The sequence below is a fragment of the Engystomops pustulosus genome, chromosome 6, assembly GCF_040894005.1.
Source record: "Engystomops pustulosus chromosome 6, aEngPut4.maternal, whole genome shotgun sequence".
Classification (NCBI taxonomy): domain Eukaryota; kingdom Metazoa; phylum Chordata; class Amphibia; order Anura; family Leptodactylidae; genus Engystomops; species Engystomops pustulosus.
The window spans coordinates 47,450,204-47,477,709 of record NC_092416.1 but is presented as its reverse complement, the minus strand read 5'-3'; the positions used below and the strand labels follow the sequence as shown (position 1 = coordinate 47,477,709).

Sequence of the window (27,506 nt, the reverse complement as noted above, 5' to 3'; positions counted from 1 at the left end):
CTTCTTGTGCTAACTCGTTCTTTCTTGTAGGCCATACCTCTGGGAAAGTGAGTCATTTTAACTGGTGTATTTTTTTTTCTCATTGCCTTTCGTAGGATGGTAATCCTCTGACTAGATAGAGCAGAGACTTTGTCTCGGGATTATTGCTTGTGACAGATTTAGAAATCCACTTGAATGTGATGCAGTGTGTTGGTCTGTGTGTTTTAAGCAAGTGTGTTGAGAATGAATTCAGCACTGTTCTGGTTAGACTCTATCTGGGCCTTCAGAACCTTTTTCAGAAGAACTACCATGGAGTCTGGGACTTATCAAGTTTCTTAATGAGGGACTCGAAGAGTAACAGAATTGTAATTTTAGAGAAGATTGAATATTTAACTATTTTTGGTGAGATTTCATAACTCGAAGATTTTGACCACCTGATGGAATTACGATGGATCCTGCCTAAGAACAATGAGTAGACTCTTGCAACTCTTCAGTCTTCAGGACTTGGTACTACAAGCTTCCATAACTTTTTTGCTTGTACCTTTTTTTGTAAGGTTTTCGGATGTTTTCATTTTCGCATCTACAAGCGGAACCAGTTTGGATGATGAACTTGAGCCAAACATGTCATTATAGCATATATGGATATGATATTGTTTTGCGCAGTTTATACTCTTGAAACACTGAAGACATTGCATATAGTAGTCAATATATTTGCACCCATATGGAGTTTTCCATCAGTGAGTGTCAGCCTGTTAGCTGCAAGATATATTTCTAGGGCGAATTGTTAGCGTCTACAACTTTTAAAGATGGAATCTTCAAAACCACCTTTGCAACAAAGGAAATCGGGAATCTCTTGGCTGGCTCAGGAATTTTTGTGGATTGGGGGAAGTATTGTTGCTCCACCGGATATAAAAATTGGACAGATTGGTAAGATGAAGGATTTTATGCTTGGTGTATGTTAGTTTTTATATTGTAGCATATATACAGGTTTTTAGTGTGGTTTTTCATCTTCTCTGTAGAGCTCTGTATTAAGAATGAGATTACTATAGACTTTTAAGCCTCAGTAATGAAAACTCAAGAATCAGTCTGGGGTATTTATGTATTTTCCGACTGTTCCTTTGATGCGTCTTGACTAATCTCAAGGTTCTCAAATCTCACAGTACACATAAACTTACTTCAATGATGGCAGCGATGAGGCAGCTTCTCAAGGCAACAATAGGTAGGAATTTGATAAGTAAAACTTCTAACGATTAAATAGAATCGGGTTTCATGTCGAAACTTATTATATATGTATAAGATGAGGGAAGATGCTGCATCCAATGTCTACAATATGCCTAATACAAAGGTATTAGAGACCTTTGATACCTAGATTCAAAAGTATTGTGAGTTGGGACAGTATGAGGGATCATGTATAGCCTATGTGTCCATCAAAGCCTAGGTGATCCGCAATTCTTAACAACTTGTACCTCCTGTTTACGTCGTCTTCTATAGTATGAAGGTTAAAGGTTTGTGTTGTGATTGGCAATTTAATCCAACGAGAATTGCTGACGTCTGTTCGTTTTTTGTTTTTTTTTGCTGGCTTCATTGATAAAAATAAACATATCTCGCTTACCTCTGCTCACGCTCGAGTGATTGAAGGTGATGTTGTTATCTGTTGGAGAATGTGGACAATGTAGTGTAAACCTCCTAAGTGAAATATGCAATCTAAGATAATGGCTTTAAAATTATCATGTGCACAGATGAGACCAGATAATATTGGTATAATCCGCCCCAGCTTGTCACTACTCTGCTCTCATTTGACTGTGCCTTAAGGGAATACAACCATTGAATGTCAATGTACATTTGATTCTAGTGTCATGTGGTTCTGCAGGTAGATATTCAGCGGTATTGCAGATGTTCGGTGAATTATCACTTCCTGCTAGGTGTTTTCTAAAAAATTTCTACATATTTGTACATTTTAGCAATATGTGGAGCGGAAATCATGAAATAAAATACTAGTGGTCCCCAATTTAAGGACACCTGACTTGCAGACAACCCCTAGTTACATACGGACCTCTCTGTCCACTGTGACCTCTGGGGAAGCTCTGGATGCTTTACTTTAGTCCCAGGCTACAATGATCAGCTGTAATGCGTTGGTAATTGGCTTGCTATATAATATGGGGGCATGGGCTGGCTATATAATATGGGGGCATGGGCTGGCTATATAATATGGGGGCATGGGCTGGCTATATAATATGGGGGCATGGGCTGGCTATTTACTATGGGGGCATGGGCTGGCTATTTACTATGGGGGCATGGGCTGGCTATTTACTATGGGGGCATGGGCTGGCTATTTACTATGGGGGCATGGGCTGGCTATTTACTATGGGGGCATGGGCTGGCTATTTACTATGGGGGCATGGGCTGGCTATTTACTATGGGGCAGGGGGCATGGGCTGGCTTTATACTGGGGGGAGGCTGTGACCAATGCATTTCCCACACTTGGCTTATACTTGAGTCAATAGGTTTTCCCAGTTTTTTTGTGGTAAAATTAGGTACCTCGTCTTATATTTGGATCAGCCTATACTCAAGTTTATAATTTATTAAGGATCAAAGATATAAAAACCTTTGATATCAAACAGATTCTGAGTAGCAGAAAATCTGGTGACTTGTTTTACTGGTGAGGGGTCGTATTGTTAGTAAATATGTTTGGTGAGCTACTGCCGTCTCTGTGGCTGGTGGTACTTGCATGAAGGGGATCGGGAAAACTTTTAATTCTCTGCTAGTGATTTCATTATATTGGTACCATGAATGCCATCTCTGGTCCTGGACTCCTATCATGTTTACATATTCTATGGGACAAACTCCACACCAACGTGTGTATATAGTAATTTTATTGTTTTATTTTTTTTTTTTTTTTTTTTTTTTTTTTTATGGTACTACAAATACAATCTGTACTGATAATGGGGTTAAGTGAACAAATGAGGTTCTGCCATCTCCAACTGGTCCCACTCAATTTGGTCCTGCTCAATTTGTCATAATGGTGGTCTCGGGCTAGCAATGTGACTGTTGTTCTTTTTTCCTTTTTTTTTTTTTGTCTTGTCAATGCAACCTTTTCAACATTCCTGTTGATTGGCCTCCTGATGGTGAAGACATCACTAATAAACCAGCTACTCTGTAATAAGTTTTTTTTCTAAATTGATGAAATACTTTGAATATGAGAACTGCAGCAAAGCTAAAAGTAGTTTTACATTCTATCTAACAGTAGTTTGTACATAATCATAAATTCTTTCGAAGTTATTTAATTTTCTGATTTCTGAAGCCATGAATGACTTTTCAGACCTTTGATCCTGGATAATGACCTTTTGACATTGGTGGTAGTCCTATACAAAACCTTAATGCGGCATAAAGTGATGCACGGTCATACAGTAATGCTAAACGATTTGTGCCAACATAACAATGATCACCTTATTCACAGAGTGCATAAAAGTCTGCTTACAATACTAGGACCCCACTGATTACAAGGTTAGGGAGACATTTGCCCTATGATTTTATAAAGCCTTGGTCATGCATGCACTTTGCTGCTCTATTCCATCTGTATGGAGCTAAATCGGACCAGCGCAAATCTCTGCTGTTTTATTCAGTCCCTTAAAAGGATCATAAATTTGTAAATTGAAGTGGAATGGTTCTAGTGGTGGGGCCCTCTATAATAAGGCACCTATCTGCTTAGACACAAAGCTGTAATTTCGGCACCACCCCACTAAATGACAAATTTATAACTGCTACATCTATTGTGTGGAAATACACATGACTGTACAGTGAAGACACTGGTCTGGATTTCTCAAATCGAGCTCAGTGCCTGGTATGGAAATACTTGCCTCATGGTGATAGATGATACATGGAGTCCCCCTTTAATCATTATAGTTTAGCGCTGTTGTTTTGCAGGGAAGAGGGGACTCCTTGTATCATACATCACTGTGAAGCACGGGAGTCCCGTCCGTGGCACTGTGCCCGGTCTGTGACATCTGGGCAGAGGATGGTCCATTTTTCATAGGCTGAGCACAACCCTTTTACTTTTGATTTTATCTAAAACAATCACAAATTTTGTTTTTACGTCAATAGTACCTCAGCAATGAGGTAGACTTATATTTGTGTGGTAAATCCTATGGCTATATGTGGATGCTGCCTTCTCCAGACTAATGTCCTGCTTCTGTTTTGATCAGCTGAACCCAGGAATGCTATCATTATTTTTCTGAGTTTGCTGCGGTGCATAAATATCCAGGTTGTGGCTCCTTGGTGTAAGACATAATTGCATCTGTGTACTGATCCATCATATCAACAGTTCAATATTGTATAGAAAACCAAACAACGAGCAAAATTATATCCAGGTGCCTTGGAGATTAAATCTAAAGAACAGAAGGAAATGAAAAATGTCTCAAAATATTTTGGAAGTGCCCAAGATGCACTCGATTATATTTCAATTTGTGGGGGGGAATAACAGGCTGTCAGCAAAAAAGTAGCGTCTGATTGAAATTGATGTAGGGAGTAAAATTTTCACCACGGTGCGATTTCCTCAGCTGGTAGGGAGCTGCAGGTTATTGGGCTGTATAGTTTAAATTAAAAATGTAATATTTACCTAAAATATTACCCCAGTGTAGAGATGTGGTTTCCATTACTTTCTAAAGAAAGATTTCTAAAGAAAATTATTACATCAAGGGAACACCTATGGTAGGCTGCAATTCACAATAAAGCCAATGAATGGGGACTTCTAATATCTCACAACAAAAATATCTGCAGATGAAACCAAATTTAAAAGGTGAACACTCGCCAAATCAAGCCGGCAGTGCAAAGTAACACTGAACTTGGCCTTGGGGCTCTAACGTCCAGCATTACATTTGCATATAATGCAGGTACTCCTGTCCACTGCCCTGTTGTGTAGCAGTGGGATCGTGCCACCATATGGCACGTATACACCGGCTGCACACGTTCTTGTGAAACCACCCTAAGTTAAGGTTCAGATCACGTCTCTCCTCTGTTGTAAGCAGGGCCGGTGCCAGCGCTTGGCACACCTGGGCGAGTTCCCGGGGGCCCAGAGCTGCTTGGGGGGGCACATAAGGCTTTACCTAAGGAATTTATGGGGATGAGGGGGACTGTATCTAATGAATCCATAGGGGATGAGTGGGACTTTTATGTAAAATACTCTTGCAGGGAGCTGTTTGGTATGATAAACTAGAGAAGATTTCAAAGAACAGGAGAGTACAGTAAACTCACAGGCTGGCATTAAAATTTAGAACCTAAAACAAAGTGGCCTATTGACGCTCTGTCATCCAGGGACCTACGGAAACCTGGAGCTTACTCTGGTTTTAAGGATGCATTTGGCAAATTGGGCAACATACTCTTACAGCAGTGGGTTACGTCGTCCTGTTCCTGAAAGCAGGAGGAGGAGGAAATATTGGCAGCAGCCAATCGCTGTTCTTGGTGTTCCCCAAGTAACATAACTGTCCTTGTATGAACAGTGACATCACTGGGGACCTCCCCGAGTATATGCTCCATGGAGACCGCAGTAGGTTTGCATTTAGGCTCAGGCTCCTATGGTCTCCTCTGAGCATATGCATCACTAAGCAGGTGGGAGACACCTCTTGATGCAAGTATCTTGTTAAAAGTATCACAAAAAACGAAATGTTATTATTGCCTAATGCTGCACCGTTTTTTGTGATATCTACCACAAAATTCTAGAGCATTTGCATATTTTTTTCACCCAACAGACTTTCCTATCTATTCTGAGAACACACTCTTAATAAAACTAACGTTTAAAGCCCTGATAAATGTCTCCAAAGCATTTAAGTGTTTTGGTGCAAATTACGACAGAATTACGTCACAAACAAATTGATAACTCTGCCCCATTATGTTCTATAGAGGGCTCCTGGCACACACTTATATTAATAGCTCAGAATTCCTGACTAGTTACTTCTAATTTGTTTATTCATTGATTATAGACCATATTACTTACTATTAGAAGGGGTATTGTACTCAAGCTGCCCATGTGAACCTGTGCTGAAGCATCATGGAATTGATAACCGCGCACAGAGAATGAGAAATATAGAACCAAGTTAGTATTTTACAAAGAAGTCTTTTAGGCAGATGAAGGGTGAATGAGTGTGGAAAATGTTTTTTCCAAGTGTTACATCAAAAGAATTTTCCATCTATTTTTTAAAGTATCTGGATGTTACGCAGTAAGAACCAGAAATGATTTTATCTGTCTATTTGTTCTGTTCCTCTGTGAACAGCTCTGCAGGAAGATGAATCTGCTTCTGTGTTTTAGACCCTATATCTAGATGGTTTTTCAGACACAAATAATATACTAAATACATGTACAGACATCGTTCTTCTTTTTATACAGGAATACCGGTAGGACACCAAGAACTTAATGGATTTTTCCGAATGTGAAAGTTTCAATAATAAACCTTCTTTACTAAAACCTTCATAGATTGTGGACCTTTTGTTCTTTGGGGCATTGAAAGACTAAGCGCTTTGCCTTGGTTACCAGTTCTGTGTGTATGGTGAACTGAATAAGTATATTTCATGGACATATTTAATGTGTGCAGTAAATATATGTTCCTATCATTCCCTGGAAACTTTGTGATCTCTAAGTATTACACAGGCAAAAGATAGGACTTTTCAGAGACTTTTGTGATCTGATGTTCAAGGTTGTTTTTTTTCTTCCCCTCTGTAATTTGTTCCTTTGGGGATCGCTGCTTGATGTATCTTCCATCACCCGGGCAGAACTTTTTACAATAAACCATCTGAAATCTAAATCAATAAATGATATCACTTTTATTTCATAAAGTATATTATTCTGCCGGAATCGACTGCCCCCTCCCAGGCTTTTTCCATCTTTGTAGCCTCAGCAGCTTGTTCCTGTTTAGCGATCATTCATCTGCCACATTTTTACTTTCCAAATGTGTAGGGAGGAAAAGAAATCCTAAAGAGGACACCAGTATTCACCTTTGATTGTGTACATCAGAAGCGGCTTCAAAATTCCTGCCTTTCTTTTAACATAAACCTCCAAAACAAACAGTCCCAGTAGTTTGGTCGATATCAGAATTTCTACTGCTCCAGTTTTCCTTTTGTGTGTCTGGGAATTGACCTTGGCCACATAACTGAAATACTAATGCAATAAATAGATAATAAAGTAGTAGTTCCCATCTATGTCTTAAAGTTGATCTCATTTCCAACAAACTTTCCGTATCTCTGGTTCTATAGATCACAAACATAAGTCTGATGCAATCTGAAAGCTGAGATTATTAGCATTAATACCACACCAGAAGCATGTTTCTAGCCTCTACAGAATCAAAGATCAGGGTGTCTGATGACCATCCCCCCTGTCGCCAACTTGACTCATCTCAGGCAAAATTGACTCTTCTCTGCTCATTTTCATAAGACTTTGGAGGAGATTAACGGATGAGATTTCACACAAAATTCTAGAAAGACATCTCACACCCTACCTGTAGTTTGTGGTATAACTACCCAAGGCCAATTCTAGCATATTTGCTGCCTGAGGCGAATATTAAAATGCTGCCCCCCCCCCCCCGCTCCCTGTTAGGTAAATCCTTAAACTTTACTAACAATTAACAACCCTACAGACAGCTCCCTGACTCTGTGTGACTGACTACAGTATCTGAGAGGCATTAGTGGCATCTAGTACCTTATACATGACAATCTCTTCCATCAGGAGGACTTTATTCCGGGTTCTCCAATCCATGACGTATCACTGCTGAATTCACGGCCGGGTATCTTCAGCTCCGTGCAGCATCTCCACCCGGCATCCCTAAAAGTACCACAGTCACTTACAGTATGAAGTCTCCTGGATAACACACTGTGCTCCTAAATAATATATACCCCTCACAACACAACTGATCGCACTCTCCCCACATATAACACATCCCTTCATATATATATTAGTCTACTGGAATTATAGCATGCTAAGCACCAATCAATATACAACACCCCCAATTTATTATTACAGACCCCCCCCCAACATTTGGTTTACATGATGCAAAGTAATCTGTATCCTATAACTAATAAATATATAGCACCCCCTAATGAATATATATATATCTATATCCCTGCTCTCATATATTTAAAGGCCTCGTTATTCACCCCCCAATTATATTATATACAGTTCCTATATACAGATCCCCTACAGCTTAAATAAAATCTTGCCCCACATATACAGTTCCCTCCCAGCTTAGTAATATACTGTATCCCATATACAGCCCCCCCCCAGCTTAGTAATATACTGTACCCGATATACAGCCCCCCCAGCTTAGTAATATACTGTACCCGATATACAGCCCCCCCAGCTTAGTAATATACTGTACCCGATATACAGCCCCCCTAGCTTAGTAATATACTGTATCCCATATACAGCCCCCCCAGCTTAGTGTTATAGTGATATATAATATATAGCATCCCCCCCCAGTATAAAATAATTATGGCACCATATAATATATATATATAGCATCCCCCCTCCAGTATAAAATAATTATAGCCCCAAATCCCCAAATAAAATATAGCATCCCCCCCCCTAGTATAAAATAATTATGGCCCCAAATAATATATGTAGCATCCCCCACCCCCTAGTATAAAATAATTATGGCCCCAAATAATATATGTAGCATCCCCCCCCCTAGTATAAAATAATTATGGCCCCAAATAATATATTTTGCCCCCCCCTCCCCTAGTATAAAATAATTATGTCCCCATATGATATCTATAGCGTCGTATTAAACGTTTTCTAGCCCTATATAGTACCCCCCCTCCCAGTATAACATGAAACCTCCCCACATTTAATTAAAGTACATGAAAAATAATAAAATCATACTCACCTGCAGGCAGCTGCTCCCTCGGCGCACGGCTCCGGTCTTCACGCAGCTCTCCTGTGAGCCGCGGCTCCGCACAGTGACACAGGCGCGTGACGTCATGACGCCTGTGTCACTGCTTAGAACGGAGCGACGCAGCTGCCGGAAAGGCGCTGCTTCGCTCCGCATATAAATCGCGCCTGTGTCTTAAAGAGACAGGTGCGATTTATTTAGCTGGTGGGCGATTCGGGCGTTAATGGACGCCCGAATCGCCCACTTTAGAGCGGCAAATTTCGCCGCCCTTTACAGGGACCCGCATTCTGCCGCCTGAGGCGAGATTTTCATCTCGCCTTATGGCAGATGCGGCCCTGTAACTACCCTTTTTTTAACCAGGATTCACACAACCAATCCAATTTGAAAATAATATAATTTGTAAAAAAATATTGTAGTTTTCCAGCTCGCCATGGTGTTACAGAATAGTGTTTCCACAAACTGTTACATAGCAATTTGCACAGAAAATGTAGCAAGGGTGCAATTCAAGAGCCGTGAAGCTATAGATGTGAGTGCTGCTATGCTACAGATCACAGGAGACTGCATGGATAGGGCGTAGAGAGGCCCCTGTGGTTGGAGACTGCTGTGTTACTGGAGCAGATGCTACTTATTTTTCTGTAATGTTTAAGGCTGTAAACTGCTCTGTAAACGTGAAGTAAATTAAACCTTTATTGTAAATTTCTGTTCCTGCAACAAAACACCTACACTTCTTATAGTCTTGCATACTGGATCATAAAATAAAATATATTATTCCTCATCCTTGAAAACAATGGTTTGCAGTGTTACCCAACCACCCCATGTTACCCTAGCTTCAAAACTTCTCCATATTGCTGATTTACGGAGCCGTACTTAAAGGAAATCTACAACATAAATTTAGAGTTCTTAAACAAGCGCACTTACATGCTGGGATGTGCCTCCTGAAACAGGATCCATTCTTTTTTTTGCTTCTTATAGCTTAGTTTTTTAGAAAAATTTTTAGAAAAATTTTAAAAATATGCAAATGAGCTTCAGAGGTGCCTGGCTACATCACAGAAGCCTCTTCTGGCTCTTATTATTCATGCCTCCATTTCGCTGTATGTCTGCTAAGGGAGGAGGAGGGCAGAAATGCCGAGTGGAGACGTGAATAATTAGCAGATGGTGGAGCCCGAAGAGGCTTCTGTGATGTATCCAGGAGCACTGGAGGCTCATTTGCATATTTCTTAAAGATGGTTTTCTCAAAAACTAAGCTAAAAGAAGAATGGATTCCGTATCAGGAGGCAAACGCCAAAATGTAAGTGTGCTTGGTTTAGAAGCACTGCATCCATGTGGTAGATTTCCTTTAAGACTACTGGAACTGCCTGTTCATATTGCAGTAGATATTATCCTCATGTTAAGTAGTCTATACATTGGGGATTATGGATGACCTATCTAGGTATATTTACATTTTTACAGTCCTAGTTAAATGCAGTTGTACATGCTCCAACTATATAACATAAATCACCGCTTCCAACCATCCAGGTTGTAAGTACAGGCAGCCCCCGGGTTACATACAAGATAGGGTCTGGAGGATTGTTCTTAAGTTGAATTTGTATGTAAGTTGAAACTGTATATTTTATAATGGAAGTTCTAGACAATTTTTTTTCTTTTGCCCCAGTGACAATTGGAGTTTCAAAATTTTTGGTGTAATTGGACCAAGAATTATCGATAAATCTTCATTACAGACATCTTACAGCTGATCATTGCAGTCTGGGACTATAGTAAAGCATCCAGAGAGCTTCACCAGAGGTCACAGTGGGCAGAGGGGTCCGTCTGTAACTATGGGTTGTCTGTAAGTCGGGTGTCCTTAAGTAGGGGACCGCCTGTAATTCAATCAAACATATGGAGCTCGATTCAAAACGAGAAACGTATTCGTGCTATCCTATTATCGCCTTCTGAATCGTTGACGCAGGGCCTCCTTTGCCTCTTGGCTAATGTATATGGGTAATGGGTAGATTCACATATAATACCTGCACCGTTCTGCTAGTATTTTGAGTTAGGAATTCCAAGTATTGGTAACTATTATGCCCCACGGTGAATACAAAACGCATTTAACAATCTATGATTAATGTAAAGATGATCAGTGTACAAACCTCACTATTCTGTATGATGAGTGATGTACCCTGTGTGTCGGCATAGATGGAGAAGGCTTATATAATAGATCATATGGACTTTAAGTGCTTTTCTATCCAGCCCTGTTTTGATTGTTTTACTATGTGATCATTCAGAAGCCATTATTGCCTTTTGTGCCATCTAATATTCACTTTACACTTGCTAACTATTTGAGTGGAGCTATGCATCGACTTTACACTAAAAGCAGTTTCTTATCAGGGAGCCTCATTGTGTAGGAAGATGAGGAATTAACTGAGAATCTTTCCTCAAGGGACAGGCTTTTCCTGGAACCATTTAGCATTGTGTAGGAATAATCTACATTCTAAATGAGAAATGTTCAAGCTGGATTTGGTGAAATGTATTTTCCAGTAATTATAAGTGTTGCAAATGTTGAGTGATTTTGTGCCTATGGCTATGGGCAAATGTCTGTATTGCATTATTTTTTTTAACTGTTTTAAATAAGTTATCAAGTTATAACACACATGATGATTAGATCGCCAAAACATGCTAATACATAAACCAAGTGGAAAAGGGCTAGGGTTAGGGGTGATGGGGTGAGCTAGACATCTGGTTGGAAAGGAGGGAGAAATCGGGGTGACAAAACAATGTACTCTGCATCCTGTGTTGCCAGGTCAACGTGAGGCAGATGTCTTCCCAAAGTTTTTTTAGTCCAGCTCTGGGTTCCAGATTGTACAATTGTAAGTAAACTGGAGATTTAGAGAACCATCAAGGAAAGAACATGAATGGAAATTTGAGAATAGGGAGGGTGTGGGGGGCTACACTTGACCACTACTCCCAGCTTGCGTCTGAACCACCATCCACTCCATACTTATCCATACTTATTTTCATTGGTGGGTCATCTCATAATTGTCACCCTAAATACCATGTAGTGTATTGAAAACAGGATTGCAGCTTGATCTTGATCCATGTTTGTAGTATGTTGATAAAGGCTTCCACATTATGAAGATCCCCTGCACTTATTTTTTCCTTCTGGAAGGCTGCATCTATCCATGCCATTCTAAAAACAAATGTTAGTTTTTGTAAAAATTGTACTTTCGTTGGAGAGCAAGTGGATATCCATCTGCAGAATAGTTTTTTGCACACTGTGGCTGATATGAGAAAGAGGAGTTTAACTGAACGGATTGGAATTATCCGCTCAGCATCTTCCATGCCAAAGATGTGTGAGAGTACAAATGTATTTATCTCGTTCCAGAAGGCATTTTCTGGGGGCATTTCCAGAGGCAGAGGTACTGATTAGTGGCTTTTTGGTCACATTTAGGACAAGTTTCGGAAAACATGCTCCAAACCTTGTGAGGTTTGGAAATATAAGCCCTGTGTAATAGCTTTCTATATTGCATATTAATGAAGGACTTAATATCCATTTCTTCCTGTTCATATACAATTTAATTTAAGCTTATGTTACAGCATAAATGACATGCACCTTTTTTTACCCTGTGCTCTTGAAGAAAATATTTAGATATGATTCCCAAGATGGTCAATTGTTCAAGACACTATCATTTTACAGCAATTTTGTATAAAATTGTACTGTTTTTTTGTGAGGATATCCTATGTGTGTCCCAAGGGGTTTTGTTGTGGGTTTTTATAGAATATTGTTTAATTTTTTGCTACTGGTGAGATCATTATGTGGCCCCTGGTATTCGCCATTTAACCCTCGTACAGAGGACTTTTCTCTATGTTGGACCTGGCCACCAGAAGATCCTCCGGTGAGCCCAGTCGCTAATATAATACTGGATGCCAGGGATACAAGAGGAAGCCTACATGGATGGGCCCAAAGAACTCCGATTCAACACAGTCTGAATCATTTAGTAGCTCAGAAACTGTCTATTTAAGGCCAGCTGAACTACATGGTTCAAGAAGAAATATTTCATTGCAGAGGAAGAGGCAGAGACTTGCAGAAGTCAGAAAATGAGCCAAAGTTGGGGCAGTGCAAGTACAATGTTAAATGTTAATGGGCAAGGGTCAAGACAGGTGCAATGGTGTTGTAAATGGATAAGTAGAGAGAGGTTGGAAATATGGTGCACAGACTTGGATATCCCTGGACTATGTTGGATTGGCTGATTGGGTTCCATGAAATGGGCTAGTCTTCTGGGGCACTTGTGTCAACTACTTGCAGTAGCACCCTTCAGTTTTTCCCTATTTCCAATCCAGTTTTATGCCATGTTTACAGTATATAACTCTTCACCTAGGCAAGAGTATTGTATAGAGATCTCTCTTTGTTACAGTACATTCCCTCAGAAGTTTTCAATGCTCCTTCCCAATTTACAAGGGATACGGAAAGTATTCGGAACCCGTTAAATTTTTTATTCTTTCATTCTAGCCAACTGGTAAGATCAAAAAGCTCTTTTTTTGCACTCTAATGTACACTCTGCACCCCATCTTGACAGAAAAAAAATGTAAATGTTTTTGCTAATGTAGAAAAAATACATGGACATTAGTATTCAGACCCATACTGTTCATTTATTCTGATACTCCTTGAGATGCTTCTACTCCTTCTTTGGAGTCCAGTAGTATTTAATTAAACTGATTGAACTTGATTAGGAAAGACCTCACTGTGTATGTTAGAGCAAATATGAATCATGAGGTCTAAGGTACTGCCCAAGCAACTCGGAGACAGAATTGTGGCAAGGTTACAAAAGAATTTCTTCAGCACTAAAGGTTCATAAGAGCACTGTCACCTCCATAATCCTTAAATGGAAGAAGTTTGAGAGGACCACAACTCTTCCTCGAGCTGGACATCCAGCCAAACTTGGCAATCCTGAGAAGAAGAGCTTTGGTAAGAGAGGTAAAGAAAAACCCCAAGATCACTGTGGCTGAGCTCGGGAGATAGGCGACTTTGTGGAACTTTCTCCAATCACTGCAGCCCTCCACCAGCCGGGGCATTATGGCAGTGTGCGCTGATGGAAGCCTCTTTTTAGTGCAATACATGTGAAAGCCTGCATACAGTTTGCAAAAAAAAAATAATTAAGGACTCTTAGGCCCGTTTCACACTTGCGAGTGTGATGCGATGAACTCGCATCACACTCACAACGCATGCTGCCGGGAACGCACGGCCCGAACGCTGCACCGCGGGAGTGAACTCAGCATGTCAGTTCACTCCCGCGGTGCAGCGTTCGGGCCGTGCGTTCCCGGCAGCATGCGTTGCGAGTGTGATGCAAGTTCATCGCATCACACTCGCAAGTGTGGAACGGGCCTTAGACTATGTGGATTAAGTGTTGGGAAAACCAGCCACTGCTCATCCCCTGCCAAATACAATCCCAGCAGTGACACATGGTGGTGGCAGCATCATGCTACAGGGGGAGGGACAAGATAACTAGTTGAAATAGAAGGAAAGATGAATGTGGCCAAGTATAGAGATATCCTGGAGGCAGTGCTCTCTGGGCCAAAGGTTCACCTTCCAACAAGACAATGACCCTAAGCACACAGCTAAAATATCAAATCGGTGGCTTCAGAACATCTGTGACCATTCCTGACTGGCCCAGGCAGAGCCTGGACCTAAACCCAATTGTGAATCCATCGAGAGACTTGAAAATGGATCACCATCCAACCTGAGGGAACTGGGGAGGATCTGCAATGAAGAATAGCAGAGAATCCCCAAATCCAGGTGTGAAATTGTAGCATCATTCCCAGGAAGACTCATAGCTATACAAGCTCAAAATGTTCTTATACTCCAATACTGAGGTAAAGGTCTGAATACTTATGACCATTAGATATTTCCTACATTTCTGTTTTTTTCTGAGGTTCGGAGTGTATATTAATGAGCAAAAAAAGAACTTTTTTTCGTCTTACCAATTGTCTGCAATCATACAAAGAATGACAAATTTAATGGGGTCTGAATACTTTCCATACCCACTGTACCAAACCTAAGAGAGCCTCTAGAATCCATGCAGGAATAAAGTGTTCATATATTGTGACAGTGGCTTTAGTGTAATGCACGGTGGTTAATAATAAGCAATCTTTAGCCCACTTTCTTTAGTTTTTTTTTTTTTAAGAGAATGCCAAACTGGAGCAGTTTAAGCTAAACTTTAATTTGAAAACCCATTAGAAAGGAAGAGACTCGACAAGTAGGTCAGGTTGTAATCACAGGGGCTTTAGCTTTATTGATATTGATTGGATTAATGAGTATTTGGCTTCTCAGTTGGCTTGACTAGCATGCTCCACATTGATAGAGAAAAATCCACAGCTAAAGAGATTTTCTGAGCATAATTTGTGAACCGCTCTCATTTTGCCTAAAAACCTCATGATGAATTACGTTCTGTTGATAAGTAAAACGGATTATGCCAAAGGACATGATTGGTGCAAACAAATCTAATTAGTTGTTCAAGTGTTATCTCCTTTGCTTCACTCATTAAAGGGACGCTGTAGGGAAAAAGAGAAAAGTTGGGTTGTGCCTCTTGCAGGACCCTAGGGTATGGAGTGCACAAAGGGAACTTTATCAGGTTTCTTCCAATCATCACAATTGAGGAGGTGAGTGGAATTTTGTCAATGGGACTGACAATAATCCCATGGCCCTTGCCAATTGCAATGATGACCTGATAAGTTTGAGTAAGGAATATGCTTTTCAGGTTTTCCACAGTGTCAAAAAGGCAAACTAAAATGTAACTCTAGTCAAAGCATCTTACAAAATAGATAAATCAATTTTTTCAAGTATAATGTAAGGTACTTATTATGTTAGATGAGAGGCCATAGACCTGGGTAAGGAGTGAAATTGTTCTACCTAATCTGCGCAATAAAGTTTTTAAAAGAGTTTTACAGGAATGTAACGTTGTAGTGGACAGGAAAATTATTCCAAGCTCCATTCCATAGAATTTTAAATGGATTGAGCTTTCTGTACTTTCCCAGCCCCCTGCCCAGTATATGGAGGGGTGCTAGTTCATGCCTACCTCTGCTGCTTTTTAGGGCTACCGGTTTTCAAGTTCTTAACAGCTTGATATTGATGACCAAATAATTGCACAACTCCATCAATATGCCAGTGAGATGGCACTTGTCTTGAGGATGTGATCTGATCCTGGTTCACAGCCTGGGTATGATGAAGTACATTGTCCATGTATGAAATTCGGTCCAAGAAGCTAACTCCATGCGGTTGTGGGATTTCCGGGACTGAACCAAGAATCAGTAAACATATTCGGTGAAGTCAATTCAGAGATTCTAGATTCCATCCGAAAAGTTTTACTAGTGCACGGAATGAGTTTCTCGGGCCAAACTCGCTCATGGGCTTTAATCTCTGAATACATTTTTTTTTAATATATTGTAATACATTTTTGCAGTCCATCTACATGTTAGAGGTTACGTTACAGAGAAAGTAAAAATCCTTGTATTTGGCGGTATAATTTTCTTTGGCGGTGTTGCCTCCACCGAGTATATATTTTATTTCTATAACTTTGATATCTTATTCCTCTAGGATAATCCCAGGCTCCTCTTACTATGGGGTTGTTGATTATTACTGCATGCATCATGCAAAACTGCTGGAAGCACAGGGAGGTTAGATTCCCAAATGACTACTATAATGGTGCAGGTTTTTCACCTCTTGCTGTTATTGGCTTCCAGAGAACACATTTAAATATGATCTGAGCTCCTTTACACATTTATCTATTCACAGATTTAACCAAGTCTGCAATGATGATGTCTGACGAATTCAGATTATGCGAAATGACCAATAAAAGAAAGTAAGCAACTGCTTCATAGGGAATATAGAGCTTTGCTTGTCTCGTATACGAGTGTGGACTGTAAATTTTTATGGAGGATAAATTCCTGACGGATTGTTTCATCTGCTGTAGATAGAATAATGTGAATTCTATGAGATAATAGTTTGAAAAGTTTTGAAAGCGATTGTTACATTATTTCATTTTCTATTCTTAAATGTTCTTTAGTCCTTCACGTCAAGGGTGGTCCACAATGTTGCAACCATGAGGGTTGCAAAAATACCTTAAAGGAAACCTACCATGAGGAATCAGAAGTAAACCTGATGGTAGATTCCTCCTGCCTGCTTCTGCCCTAATCTGTAATTTAATAATCCTGGAACCTAACCTAACTTGTTAAATACTTTATTTTAGAAATATGAAAAACTCTGGGGCGTGGAGTAGCCTTGGCTCTCAGTACCCGGTCAGGCGAGTGCACACCCCCGGAGCCCCTGCAGTTAAATTACATATTACTAACATAAAGTTCAGGTTCCAGGATTATTAAATTGCAGATTAAAGCAGAGACAGGTATATAAGACCTATTTCTTCAATGTCTGCCACCACTGGGACAGGGACATGATCGGGGGGCTCCTGGGATTCGCCCCCCACAACCCTGAAATATTTCCGGCTGAACAGCCAATATGGCAAATTGATGCCCGTAGAAACTAGCTATAGTTATGATTGGTCAGGGGTGTCCCCCTAGCCAATTCTAGCCACGACTAGTAGCTAGGGACATCAATTTGCCAAATTGGCTGTTCAGCCGGAAATATGTTCGGGTTGTGTGGGCCAAACCCCCCTGAATGGAAACATCTGGTCCACTCATCTATACTTTAAAATATTTTATAATATTTTGTCATCCCAAGTAATTGTTGTCAAGTAATTTTAATTGGGTTACCATGTATTTTGGTTATCTTCTGCTGCTCCCACCCCCCCTCAGACCTGCCCACCGGAGGATCCTCTGGTGGGCCAACTTGACCCTGCATGAAATGCAAGTTCAGAAAGTGAAACGGTGTGAGAACAATAACTAGAGAGATCCTCTCAGTTGCAAGCAAAGGCTTTTTCAACATTGACATTAATGGGGGTTCAACAGTAGATGGGGATTCAGTGAAGCTATAGAACTTGCTGCTGCAGATTATTGTGATGCTTGATACACTACACAAGTTTGAAAGATCCAAATGCCTTCTTTGAAAGTAAAAATATCACATTATGGAATTTAGGATCTTCGGGGATCTATGTGGACTATTAATCCGCATCAGTCTTATGTTTTTTTTTTTTTTTTAATCTTCCTATGGATCAGCAGTGTAGGAGTATGATTCCAGGATAGACATTTCAGTATACAAATTACAAAAGTATTCTAGAACCCAAATACCCAGAACTTGTGGTCAAGTGGACTAAATATTGCAAACCGTAGAACCGCATGTTGCTTGTAGGGTTGGTATAAACATACTAACAGTCTTTGTTTTGTGACCAGTTGAAACCCATTCAAAAATCATTCAGCTTATAAAGCATTAGATTAAATTTTAACTTGTGTTATGCTTGTTTGCCTGGGAATATTGTTGAGAAATCTGTCAAATATATATTTGACAGATATTTCTTTATTTGGGATCCATTTCTACCCAAAATATAGAGTGGCTATATAAAAGTATGGTATCAAATTCAGTAAAAGAATTCTGTAATTTTACCTAAATGATAAACTTTCTCTATATTGTCTCCAGGCCCCATGCCTCATGTTTTCATCTTGCCATGCCCTTGTTTATTTCCTAGTAGGGGTAGCTGAAAATTATACTGTAAGGTGATTAAAATGTTGGAGTCGGGCCTACCACAAGCTGCCGGGAATACAAAACAATGCCAAAAGCAAATGACGCCTGAGATAATACAGCAGATGAGACACCTGCCATAAAGCAGTGCTATGTAAATGGGTCACTCTTAAAGGGAATTTTTTTTCACGTTAAATATTTTAATGTTACTGATTTACCTTATTATTGATATAGCTCCCAAAATCTATTACTTGTTCAGTGGGTCGGTTTTGGGTCTCGTTATGGTGTTGGCCAATAAAATTTTAAAGAGGATGTAGGCCCAGCTGAATAGGGGCTAAAATAGAAACTAACAGAGCCATATCCCTCATCACTGCATTACTCAGTCTCCACTTCTTACTCCACTGTTTGTTTATTTGGTCTCCGCTAGAATGGGACCTGACCAGTGTTGGTTGCCGGAGCCATGTTCCATTGACGTTAAGGCAAGTCAACAAATGATGGAGAACATGTGAGGCAGCAGTAGGTGATTCAGCAGATAGGTACAGCCGTGTTTGTGGTTTTAGGTACATCACTTCCTGTGCCCAGTTTGTTTCTGAAAATGGTCAACCCTTTAAAAAATGTCTATCCCATGTAACGTTTTACAGAGATTTTATTTCAAGTCCCAACCTATTCTCTGTATTAGGCCATAAGTACTGGATGATTAATATCAGTAGAACCACTGTGGTCCCAAGTTTTGCAGTAGATGTACAAACTGTTTTTATTTCCCCAAATAAGTGGGTTAGTTAAATGTGTTACTAGCCCAATTTAGAAGAAATTGGGCGCAAACTGGGAAATTGATGGCGCAAACTGCCTGGCTCTAGCTCAACTAATGACTTTGATTGAAGACTAAAATCAATGCAGTAACTGTCTCGCTTAAAAATCTTGTACACCATTTTTTCCACACCTTCCCCCTACCCGCTTTCTACACTGCTATATTATTGAACTGTTATATTAGTAGCTGCTGTAAGCCAGTTGTTGTTCTGTCCAAGTTATAAAAGTTTAATGAACCTCCGTTGCAGCAATCCAAAAACAGAGGTGCCTGCAGATAGCTTCCAGGCTTATATTCCAGCTAATGTCTGCGCCTTACTAGTTAAATGTACTGGTATACAGATGTATCTGCCTCTCCTGCAGCTTAGCACAACTTTGGCTGAGGATGCCGTTTATCCTAAAAATATGAAAAACTTCTTTGCAAAGAATAGGAGTTCATCTGCAGCGACTCGGGTCAGCCACTATACTAAAAACCAGGGGCATGACAACAGGGGTAGCAAGCATAACCCTTGCTATGGGGCCCACAGTGTCAGGGGGCCCAGCTACCGCACCAGATACACTGTTGCTGCACATTATATAAGTATATGATGTGTATATACTTTGTGTGTTTGTATTTGATGTTTATATACTGTACTTGTGTATATAATGTATGAGTGTGCAAATATTTATATATGTGGTATGTATGAGTGTATATATGAGTGCATAAATGTGTATGTATGACCTGAATACATGAATGTATATGAGCAAAAGTTTATACATGTGTGTGATTGTATAAACATGTGTGTACAAATATGTATAACATATTTTATGGGGAAGTCCACCATGGGGCCCAGCCTTTCCTAGTTATGCCCTTGCTAAGAATGGAGCTGTCTGCTATTACATTCTCTGTTTATTGGTTGCAGCTGATCCATAGGGATACTGATCAAACCCACCACAAATCTAGGACTGCAAAAGACCTAAGCAAGATTGTATCGGCAGGTTAAAACACTTTTGAGGGTCATAAATTTCTCCAAATGTTTTATTGGTAACTGTTTCCATGTTTCTCTAGAAGAAGGGCAGTGACTACTGTGAGAAAAAGTATCTGAAATGGCTATAAATTCTATAATGAAGTTGGAGAACAATTTCAGAATGGGTTTTATAGTTTTTCTTTTTTTTAACCATTAATTTAAAAAAAAAAAACTGGCAAAAAGTTTATACATGCATAATTGATTTTCCATTAAAAGCGACGAATAGAAGATGATGTATTGGAAGATGATGTAAAAGGGCCAATTTTGACTTTCCTCTAAGGAATCGTGAACTAGCAGACCTTTACCTCATTAATGCACAATTATCTCTGCCGAGGATACTACTACAGGCTATAAATAGGTTGTGTTACCTTGAAAATCTAGGTTACGAGTGCACTGTGAGCAGAGATAGGGTAGTCCTTGTTCTAATATTATGTGTGTCCAAAATTCTCTTGGAGGTAATTGTTATCATCTGCTTTGTATACAAATGCTCTTAAGAACAATAAAAAGGGAAATAAATTTGAAGAATATTTATTCCCTAATGCAGTCATTGAATTATCTTTTTATATTTTGTTCTCTTTTCTAATGCAAATGACCTCCTATTATTAAACAAACGGAAAAATGTCCAAAATACAGCGAAGATACTTAAACCGAAGATTCAATTAGATTAAACCTCTTCATATTTTAAGTATTTTTTTTTCTTCACTAGATTTGATTTATGTGATTAAGGTTATATACATTTTTGTCAAAGCTTAGGCCATATGAATCTGTATGCTATGCATTCATTTTATAGTGTCCAGAAAACCGACCCTATCGGGGACATTTATCAGTGCTTCTATGCACTGCAAGAAATTGACATTTATTCTGGTGACTACACTTCCTTCACACCATGTGGGCGTGGAGGGGGCGTTAATTGGTGCAGCCACCTGTGGAGTGGGTGGGCAGCATGGCAGGTGGACAAAACTACCCCAGATCCGACATGGCATGGTTTTAAGTAAAGATCTGCGAACATTCCGTTTTAAGATTTTCAAAAAGTGTGTTGGCATGTTCCTGCCCCATCCCAGCACGCTCTTTGAAAATCTCACCACTGCATGTTCGCAGATCTTTAGTCAAAAATACACCAGGTCAGACCTGGGGTAGTTTTGTCCACCTGCCATGCTGGCTGGCGGATATAATATGAGGTCTAAACTTCTGCTGTTGGGGAGAGGGGTGGAGCTTCATCATACGCCGGTACATCATAATCTCCCTTTATATGCTCATTACTGGCTGGCATATTACAGAAATCTTTTTGCATTGTGCCTATGGGTTCATTACACACATCACACTGTAAAGATATCCCATATCTTACTCCATTCATCTGTATTTCATATTTCAGAAAAAAAATAGGAAATCTATAAGATCTGCTCTCTGTGTCCTAGGAGCAGATAACTAGCTGGGCCAGGATTTTCCCTCTCCCTTACCTTGTTTGCATTCGGAAAAGAAGATGGTTAAGCCTGAGCTTCTGTCAACATCCAGCCAAATATGGACAAAATCAGAAAACTAGTTGATTAACGTCCCTACTGACAGTGTTGACAACTAAAATTTCTTTAACTTTTATTTATTTCATGGCTTTGTTCTCAGGTTGTACAGAATCATTTTCACTAACCTTCTTAAAGAGGAACTTGTCTTGGTTATCTCTGGCACTATCATAGATGAGGAGTGGGAGTGCCGGTGATGGCAAGCACTGTCCTTGACAATTACAATTACAAGTGCTCGAGCTGCCACTCCACCAATTGTTGACCCGTTTTTGTGGGGTCAATGGGGGTCAAACCCAACCAAAGCGGTTAAGGTTTACAGTATGTTTCTTTTATTAGGTGTATACCTCATGCTTTGGGTGCCGAAACTTTTATATGTTTAAATCCAGCCACGTCTGCTCTTTATCTGTTTACTAAGTTACTTCTGACCCTAAGTCAGAAGTTACAGGGTCGTGTCTAGGTGCATCTGAAATTGTGTACACCAGGACTGATAGAGACAGATTGGAATTATATCTGTGAAATGCTGTATTTTTGTTAATAACAGTGAATTAGAGAATGTGTTATTTTGTTGTGCTGAGTACATATAAGATACTCGTCTTCGTGGGAATACCCTTTTAAGTTCAGGTCTGGGGTTCGGTTGCATCCGACGTGACCTGAACATCTTGCCGGCCATGCAGCCGAGCCAACATATTGATGCCCCTATCAACTAGCCCTGGTGGAATGCACCTGGACCCCAAATTAAAGTTTGTGTCTGCTTATCTCTGTTGAGGGATAAAGAAAAACGTAGATCAACCATGTCCTATGATTATACAAACACATAATGAACTATGACCACAGTGGTTGAAGTCTAGTACAGTAAGGCATTTTTTATGAAAAAAATGTATTACGACCAGACACCAACTATTCCCCATAAGTGACGTGTGTGCTGTGATTCACAGGTGAGGGTTGTCCTTTATAATGTATTTTGTATTCACTTTCCCAAAGATGTCTGGAAATTAATCTGTAGTATTTCTGTTTTGCAAAAATGTTATTGACTGCGAGATCTGTTTCCATCTGTGGTTTAGTTGCCATTATGTTGCCTGACAGAGATGAGGAAAAAGTGTAGAGCTGGGTTTACCCATCTCCCCCCCCCCTGTTATACTGAATAATACTCCATCACGCTGGGATCTAATAAGCCGCATACACATAAATTTACAAAGCAAAACAAGCTGTAAAAAATTCTCGTTCATATGTCACCTGGCAAAGCTTTTTACTTTTATTGATTTCAGTTTATTGTTGCCAAGTGCATGTAAATTTTAAGTGTTATGAAACCACAGAGTCGTTTAAGGACTATTCCTTAGTTTTAGCAGAGATTTGGAGTCATTCAGTTCATTTTTCCTGCACTTAAAGTTTGATTATCATCTGTAAAGAAAACATTTCAATATGTTAAGCTGCTCTATCCAAAGGTCACTGGATGGTGCCAGAATTTTCTCACCAAGAATCTCACGAGATATGTTGTTGTTCTGTTTTTTTTTTTTTTTTCAAATTTGCTAACATTCTGCATCCAACTTGAAGGAATGTAGGGGTGGTACTTGCACCCAGGCTCGTGATCCTTAGGGGCCCATATGGCATCATTGATACATTATAGGCAGTTCAGATTTTGCATTGGGATCCAGTAGCTTTAAAGACAAACCTAGTAAACTTTAAAGAACTTGGCCTAATAAACTATTACCAGTATGTTGTCAAGCAGCTGAGCAGTTCCTACATCATGTTTCTTTCATGACCCAATGTGATGGCATCATCCAGAAAATCAACTTTGAAGTGAGTTGTAATTTGGTTGTGTAAAGTCAAGGGATCAGAGAGTTTAACACTGAAGTCAAGCTCTTCCCACCTCTGAACTCCTCCCTGTTTTTGACATCGCGTGCAGATTTCAGGAATTCTCGTCAATATTTTACATGGAAGAAGGACCATCAATTACAGTGAAGGCGTGTGAGAGATGCCATATTTCTCTCCAGACACCATCTTGTTCACTGTCAGCCATCTGACTGTTTGTCCTTGACTTCTGTTATTCTGTTCTTACTTCAGCGTCTGCACTTGTTTTGACGACTAGAGAACCTTTATACTACATTTAGTGATGAAGACCCTGTTCCATTGAGAAGAAGGTCTCTAGAAGAAATGATGCATAGAGTTGATCAACATTTTCAGAAAAGCAGCTTAAGGGTGTTTCTGGTATATTCAAGCTAACTTATAGCATTTCAGTATTTTATAACATGTTCACGCCCTCTGCAAAGCTTTTCTGTTTTCTATACACACGGCTTCACGCCTGGAATAAAGAGTGATTTGAGTGCAGTTTTATGACCGGTGTGTGTGTGTCTTTCTGTTATACTCATCCCTGGCCGACATTTTGTTTTCCCTCACAACTAATTTGGAGATCACCTTACAACTGTAGAAGGGTTGTTGGTGCCCTGGATAAAAATTTCTAACAGTGGCATTCTGAGGCAGGAAGATCTTGACTTAGGTGTTAAACTCTCCACCTCCTTGGCTTCATAAAACCAGTTTACATCTCATTTCAAAGTCCATATGCCACCAGTAGAGCCATTAGTTTGATATTTGTTTTCTGCGGAACTGAACTAAAAATTATGTTTAGTTCAGAAGTTCTACATTTGGCTTGGTAAGTCTCACAGACAATTGGAATGAGATTGTCAGAACCAACTCTCTCTTGTTCAATCAGTCTAAGGCAAAAGTCACACAAACGTATGGGGGACGTATATATGGCCAACATATATATGTCCCAGATACATCGCAATGGCCTCACAGAGCTGTGCAGGAGCGGGACGGTGCAGCACACATGCGGACATTTCCTATCTTTCAACGGAATACAGCGCCGGACTCTATGTTAGGCTATGGAGAGGGGCGGGATGAGTGGCTCTCTCCCCCTCCTCTCCCCGGCACTGCCGTGTGCCCGCCGTGCTACGGTACGGCGGGCAACAGTCGTGTGAATATAGCATAAGTCACAGACCTTCCCACACTGCCCTGAACTGGGACAATGGACATCTTACACTGAGAATCTAATAGTGGAGGTGACTAAGGCAATGGAGACACTCTAAAGTAGGGCAACTAACTATTTTGACCATTCATACCTAAGGTATAGTCTGTCCTGGGTCGGAGGTTACTTTAAACTCCTAAAAGTGTCAATAAAGTGAGTTTAAATGAACACACATTATTCCTGCTAAAAGAGCAATATTATTAAATAGGCTCCAATTTCTGCAGCTTCTCTTAATATTAGAATTTTACACTCTGAAATCTATTGCTCAGCTCATCGAGAGGAGACGATCTCTCAATTGTTTTCATAATATGAATTTGTTTAAAGGAGTTTATTATCTTCTGTATTTAGATATTAAAATAGTTACAGTACATGCCAGTACAGTGGTGTCTGGAGGAAAAGAAGGGAGATTCAGTCTTTTGAGACGAGTCATTCTTTTAACAGCTGGCATGGTGAAGTTCTCCAGAATGTGGTTTTAATAACCTTCTGCTGTTTTACCTTATTATTTCTTTTAATGTCTCATAGCTCTGACTTGTTTCAGCTCAGGAAAGCTTTGCAGATGCTACCTGTCTACCTAGCTTTCCTGGCCACAGTACAACCATATGGTTCCATTTGAAATGTTGACTACATAGATGGAGGGAAGTGCTGCCAATATTGGAGTCTCTTAGAATATCAATGGCGCTAGAGCAATTATGTATCATTCCCTAAAGTATGAAACTTTAGCTGTCCAGGATTTTCTGGTCAAAGCGATATCAAATTTTTTATGAGCGGCACAATCTCTTCCGTTACCTTTTTAAGAAGCACAACACCAGCTATGTTTGTTATTGCAGTTCAGCCCTATGCACTCGGAGACCGAACTGCAAACTTTGTTTTTTAAAAAAAAACCTTTTAAAATTCTTATATTAGAATGTGGCTAAAATTTCAGCAACTGCCATTGAGTTAAACCCAGAGAAGTTTGGTTTTGGGAATCTTGAGTCCGGAATCTTGAGTCTGTAATAGAGGAATTATCCGACTTCCAGCATTACTATTTCATGAGGAATTTAAATGGATATTTACTGGCAAACCGATCGGGTTTAGAACTGAACAGACACATTTTTCTGTAATGAAGGATTTGGAGGTAAAAGTGATGGGAAGTAGAATGTAAAAGGCTCATCAATAAAGAGATACATTATTTATATGTTTAGTATTATGCTTTTATGTTGCCTTTTTATGTTTGTATTAGCTATACTAGAAAAGAAGTTTTGTGTGACCACAATAAAAGGCAATGAAACAATATTACAATAACCTTTTAATTATACAGCAGATAGAAACCTGTTTATATCGTACCTCCCCATATACACATTGCATGATTGAAGATGGAACCTTTTTACTATCCAATCTGAAAGCTGCATATTTCCCTTCTCCCTTCCTGATTTCCATGTAATTTATTTATATTTTTTTTATATAAATGGAGCTCTACTTGAAGTGCAAATTGGATTGATGCATTTTCTGACGCCCACTATATTTTGTGTTGCCGGCGACATCTGTTCACTATCTCCTGTAGTTATGTGCTTGGCTCTGGTGCTCAGAATTAAACATGTGTCTTTGTAGCATTTCATTTAATATTTTTCTGCAGTGGTTCTCCAGTTTATTATATGGTTAAAATGGGTTGTGTGGACATCTGGTGCTATGTGATAACCAAGTCATTAACCTTTAGGCATTGTCACTGGGGGTTCTAAAATATACACGTATAGGGTATATGTCTGCTACCCATATAACTTATTGAAAAGTACATAACCTTTCAACAAACTTCCAGAAACTGATCGTCCAATTTATGTACATAAAGAGCAATGCTGTTTCTGGTCATTTGTGACATCTAATCTTCATTTTCTAATAGTATCTATATGTGATATTGCTTCTGGGTGGAGAGCTAGCTGCTGTGACTGCTCCCTTCTCCAAAGACTTTCTATGTAAAGCAATACCTTGGTGAGCTTCTGTCTGTCTTGCTAGCAAGAGAAAATTCAAAAGGGAGTTCATAGTTAAAATCTATGTAGGAAGTAAAAAAATAACCAAAATAAGAAGTATTGTTATTTGGTAAAATGAATATATTCTAAAGTTGATTTTATTCACTTGACTATTGATTTAAAGTTTGTTGAAGGGTAATTTAAAAGAACACCAAACATAGAAAATGGACAAAAAAATAAAATATCCCAGGACATTTTCCTCTATCCCCTCTTTTTTAAATCTGCCAGAAATTTTAACCGTATAAAGCAGGAGCAAGTGTTTTAAGTCGCAGTCTTGCTGATAGTAGCAGCAGGACTGTGAAAAATGGATTCATATTATCTAGGACTTGAAGTGCTCTGCGGCACTGGTGTGTGAGATATCCTCACTGAACAGAGCACAGCCCCTCCACATTGAGTAACCGCAGTAATATTCAAACAAAACGGAGACTGTGCTAGGTATTGGCCCTGGAGATCTGTGTAAACAGCACAGCCCCTCCCACTTGAATAACTGCTGCAATATTATAGCAGAAGCCTGCTACGGAAGTGACTCATAGCGGAGAGGAGTAGCTGTATAGCAGTACAGTAAAGAGATCTTGCACACCAGTGCATCAAGTTGAACTACAATCCTCCAACCCAAATTGGAACTTATCAGAAGGAGATTAACCCCTGTGTTTAAATCAAGATTTTTTTTTTTTACACTTAAGCGTCTCTTTTGTAGGCCTCTGTGTCT

The 27,506-nt window shown here is 39.7% G+C and overlaps 1 protein-coding gene across 16 annotated transcripts in view; it reads left to right on the top strand.

Annotated features, from left to right (window-relative positions):
• PLCH2 (phospholipase C eta 2) overlaps nucleotides 1-27,506 on the top strand; it is a 483,181-nt gene that overhangs the window by 322,927 nt on the left and 132,748 nt on the right. The window contains exon 1 of one of the 16 annotated variants that reach the window (XM_072155950.1): nucleotides 161-906. The exons of 13 other annotated variants lie outside the window; for them this stretch is intronic. In XM_072155950.1, coding sequence (XP_072012051.1) covers nucleotides 786-906 — 121 coding nt within the window. In that variant the 5' untranslated portion in view covers nucleotides 161-785. Of the gene's footprint in view, nucleotides 1-160; nucleotides 907-1,154; nucleotides 1,199-16,664; nucleotides 16,682-27,506 lie in introns of those variants that run through there. 2 more of the 16 variants (XM_072155955.1, XM_072155958.1) reach the window with 2 other exon arrangements.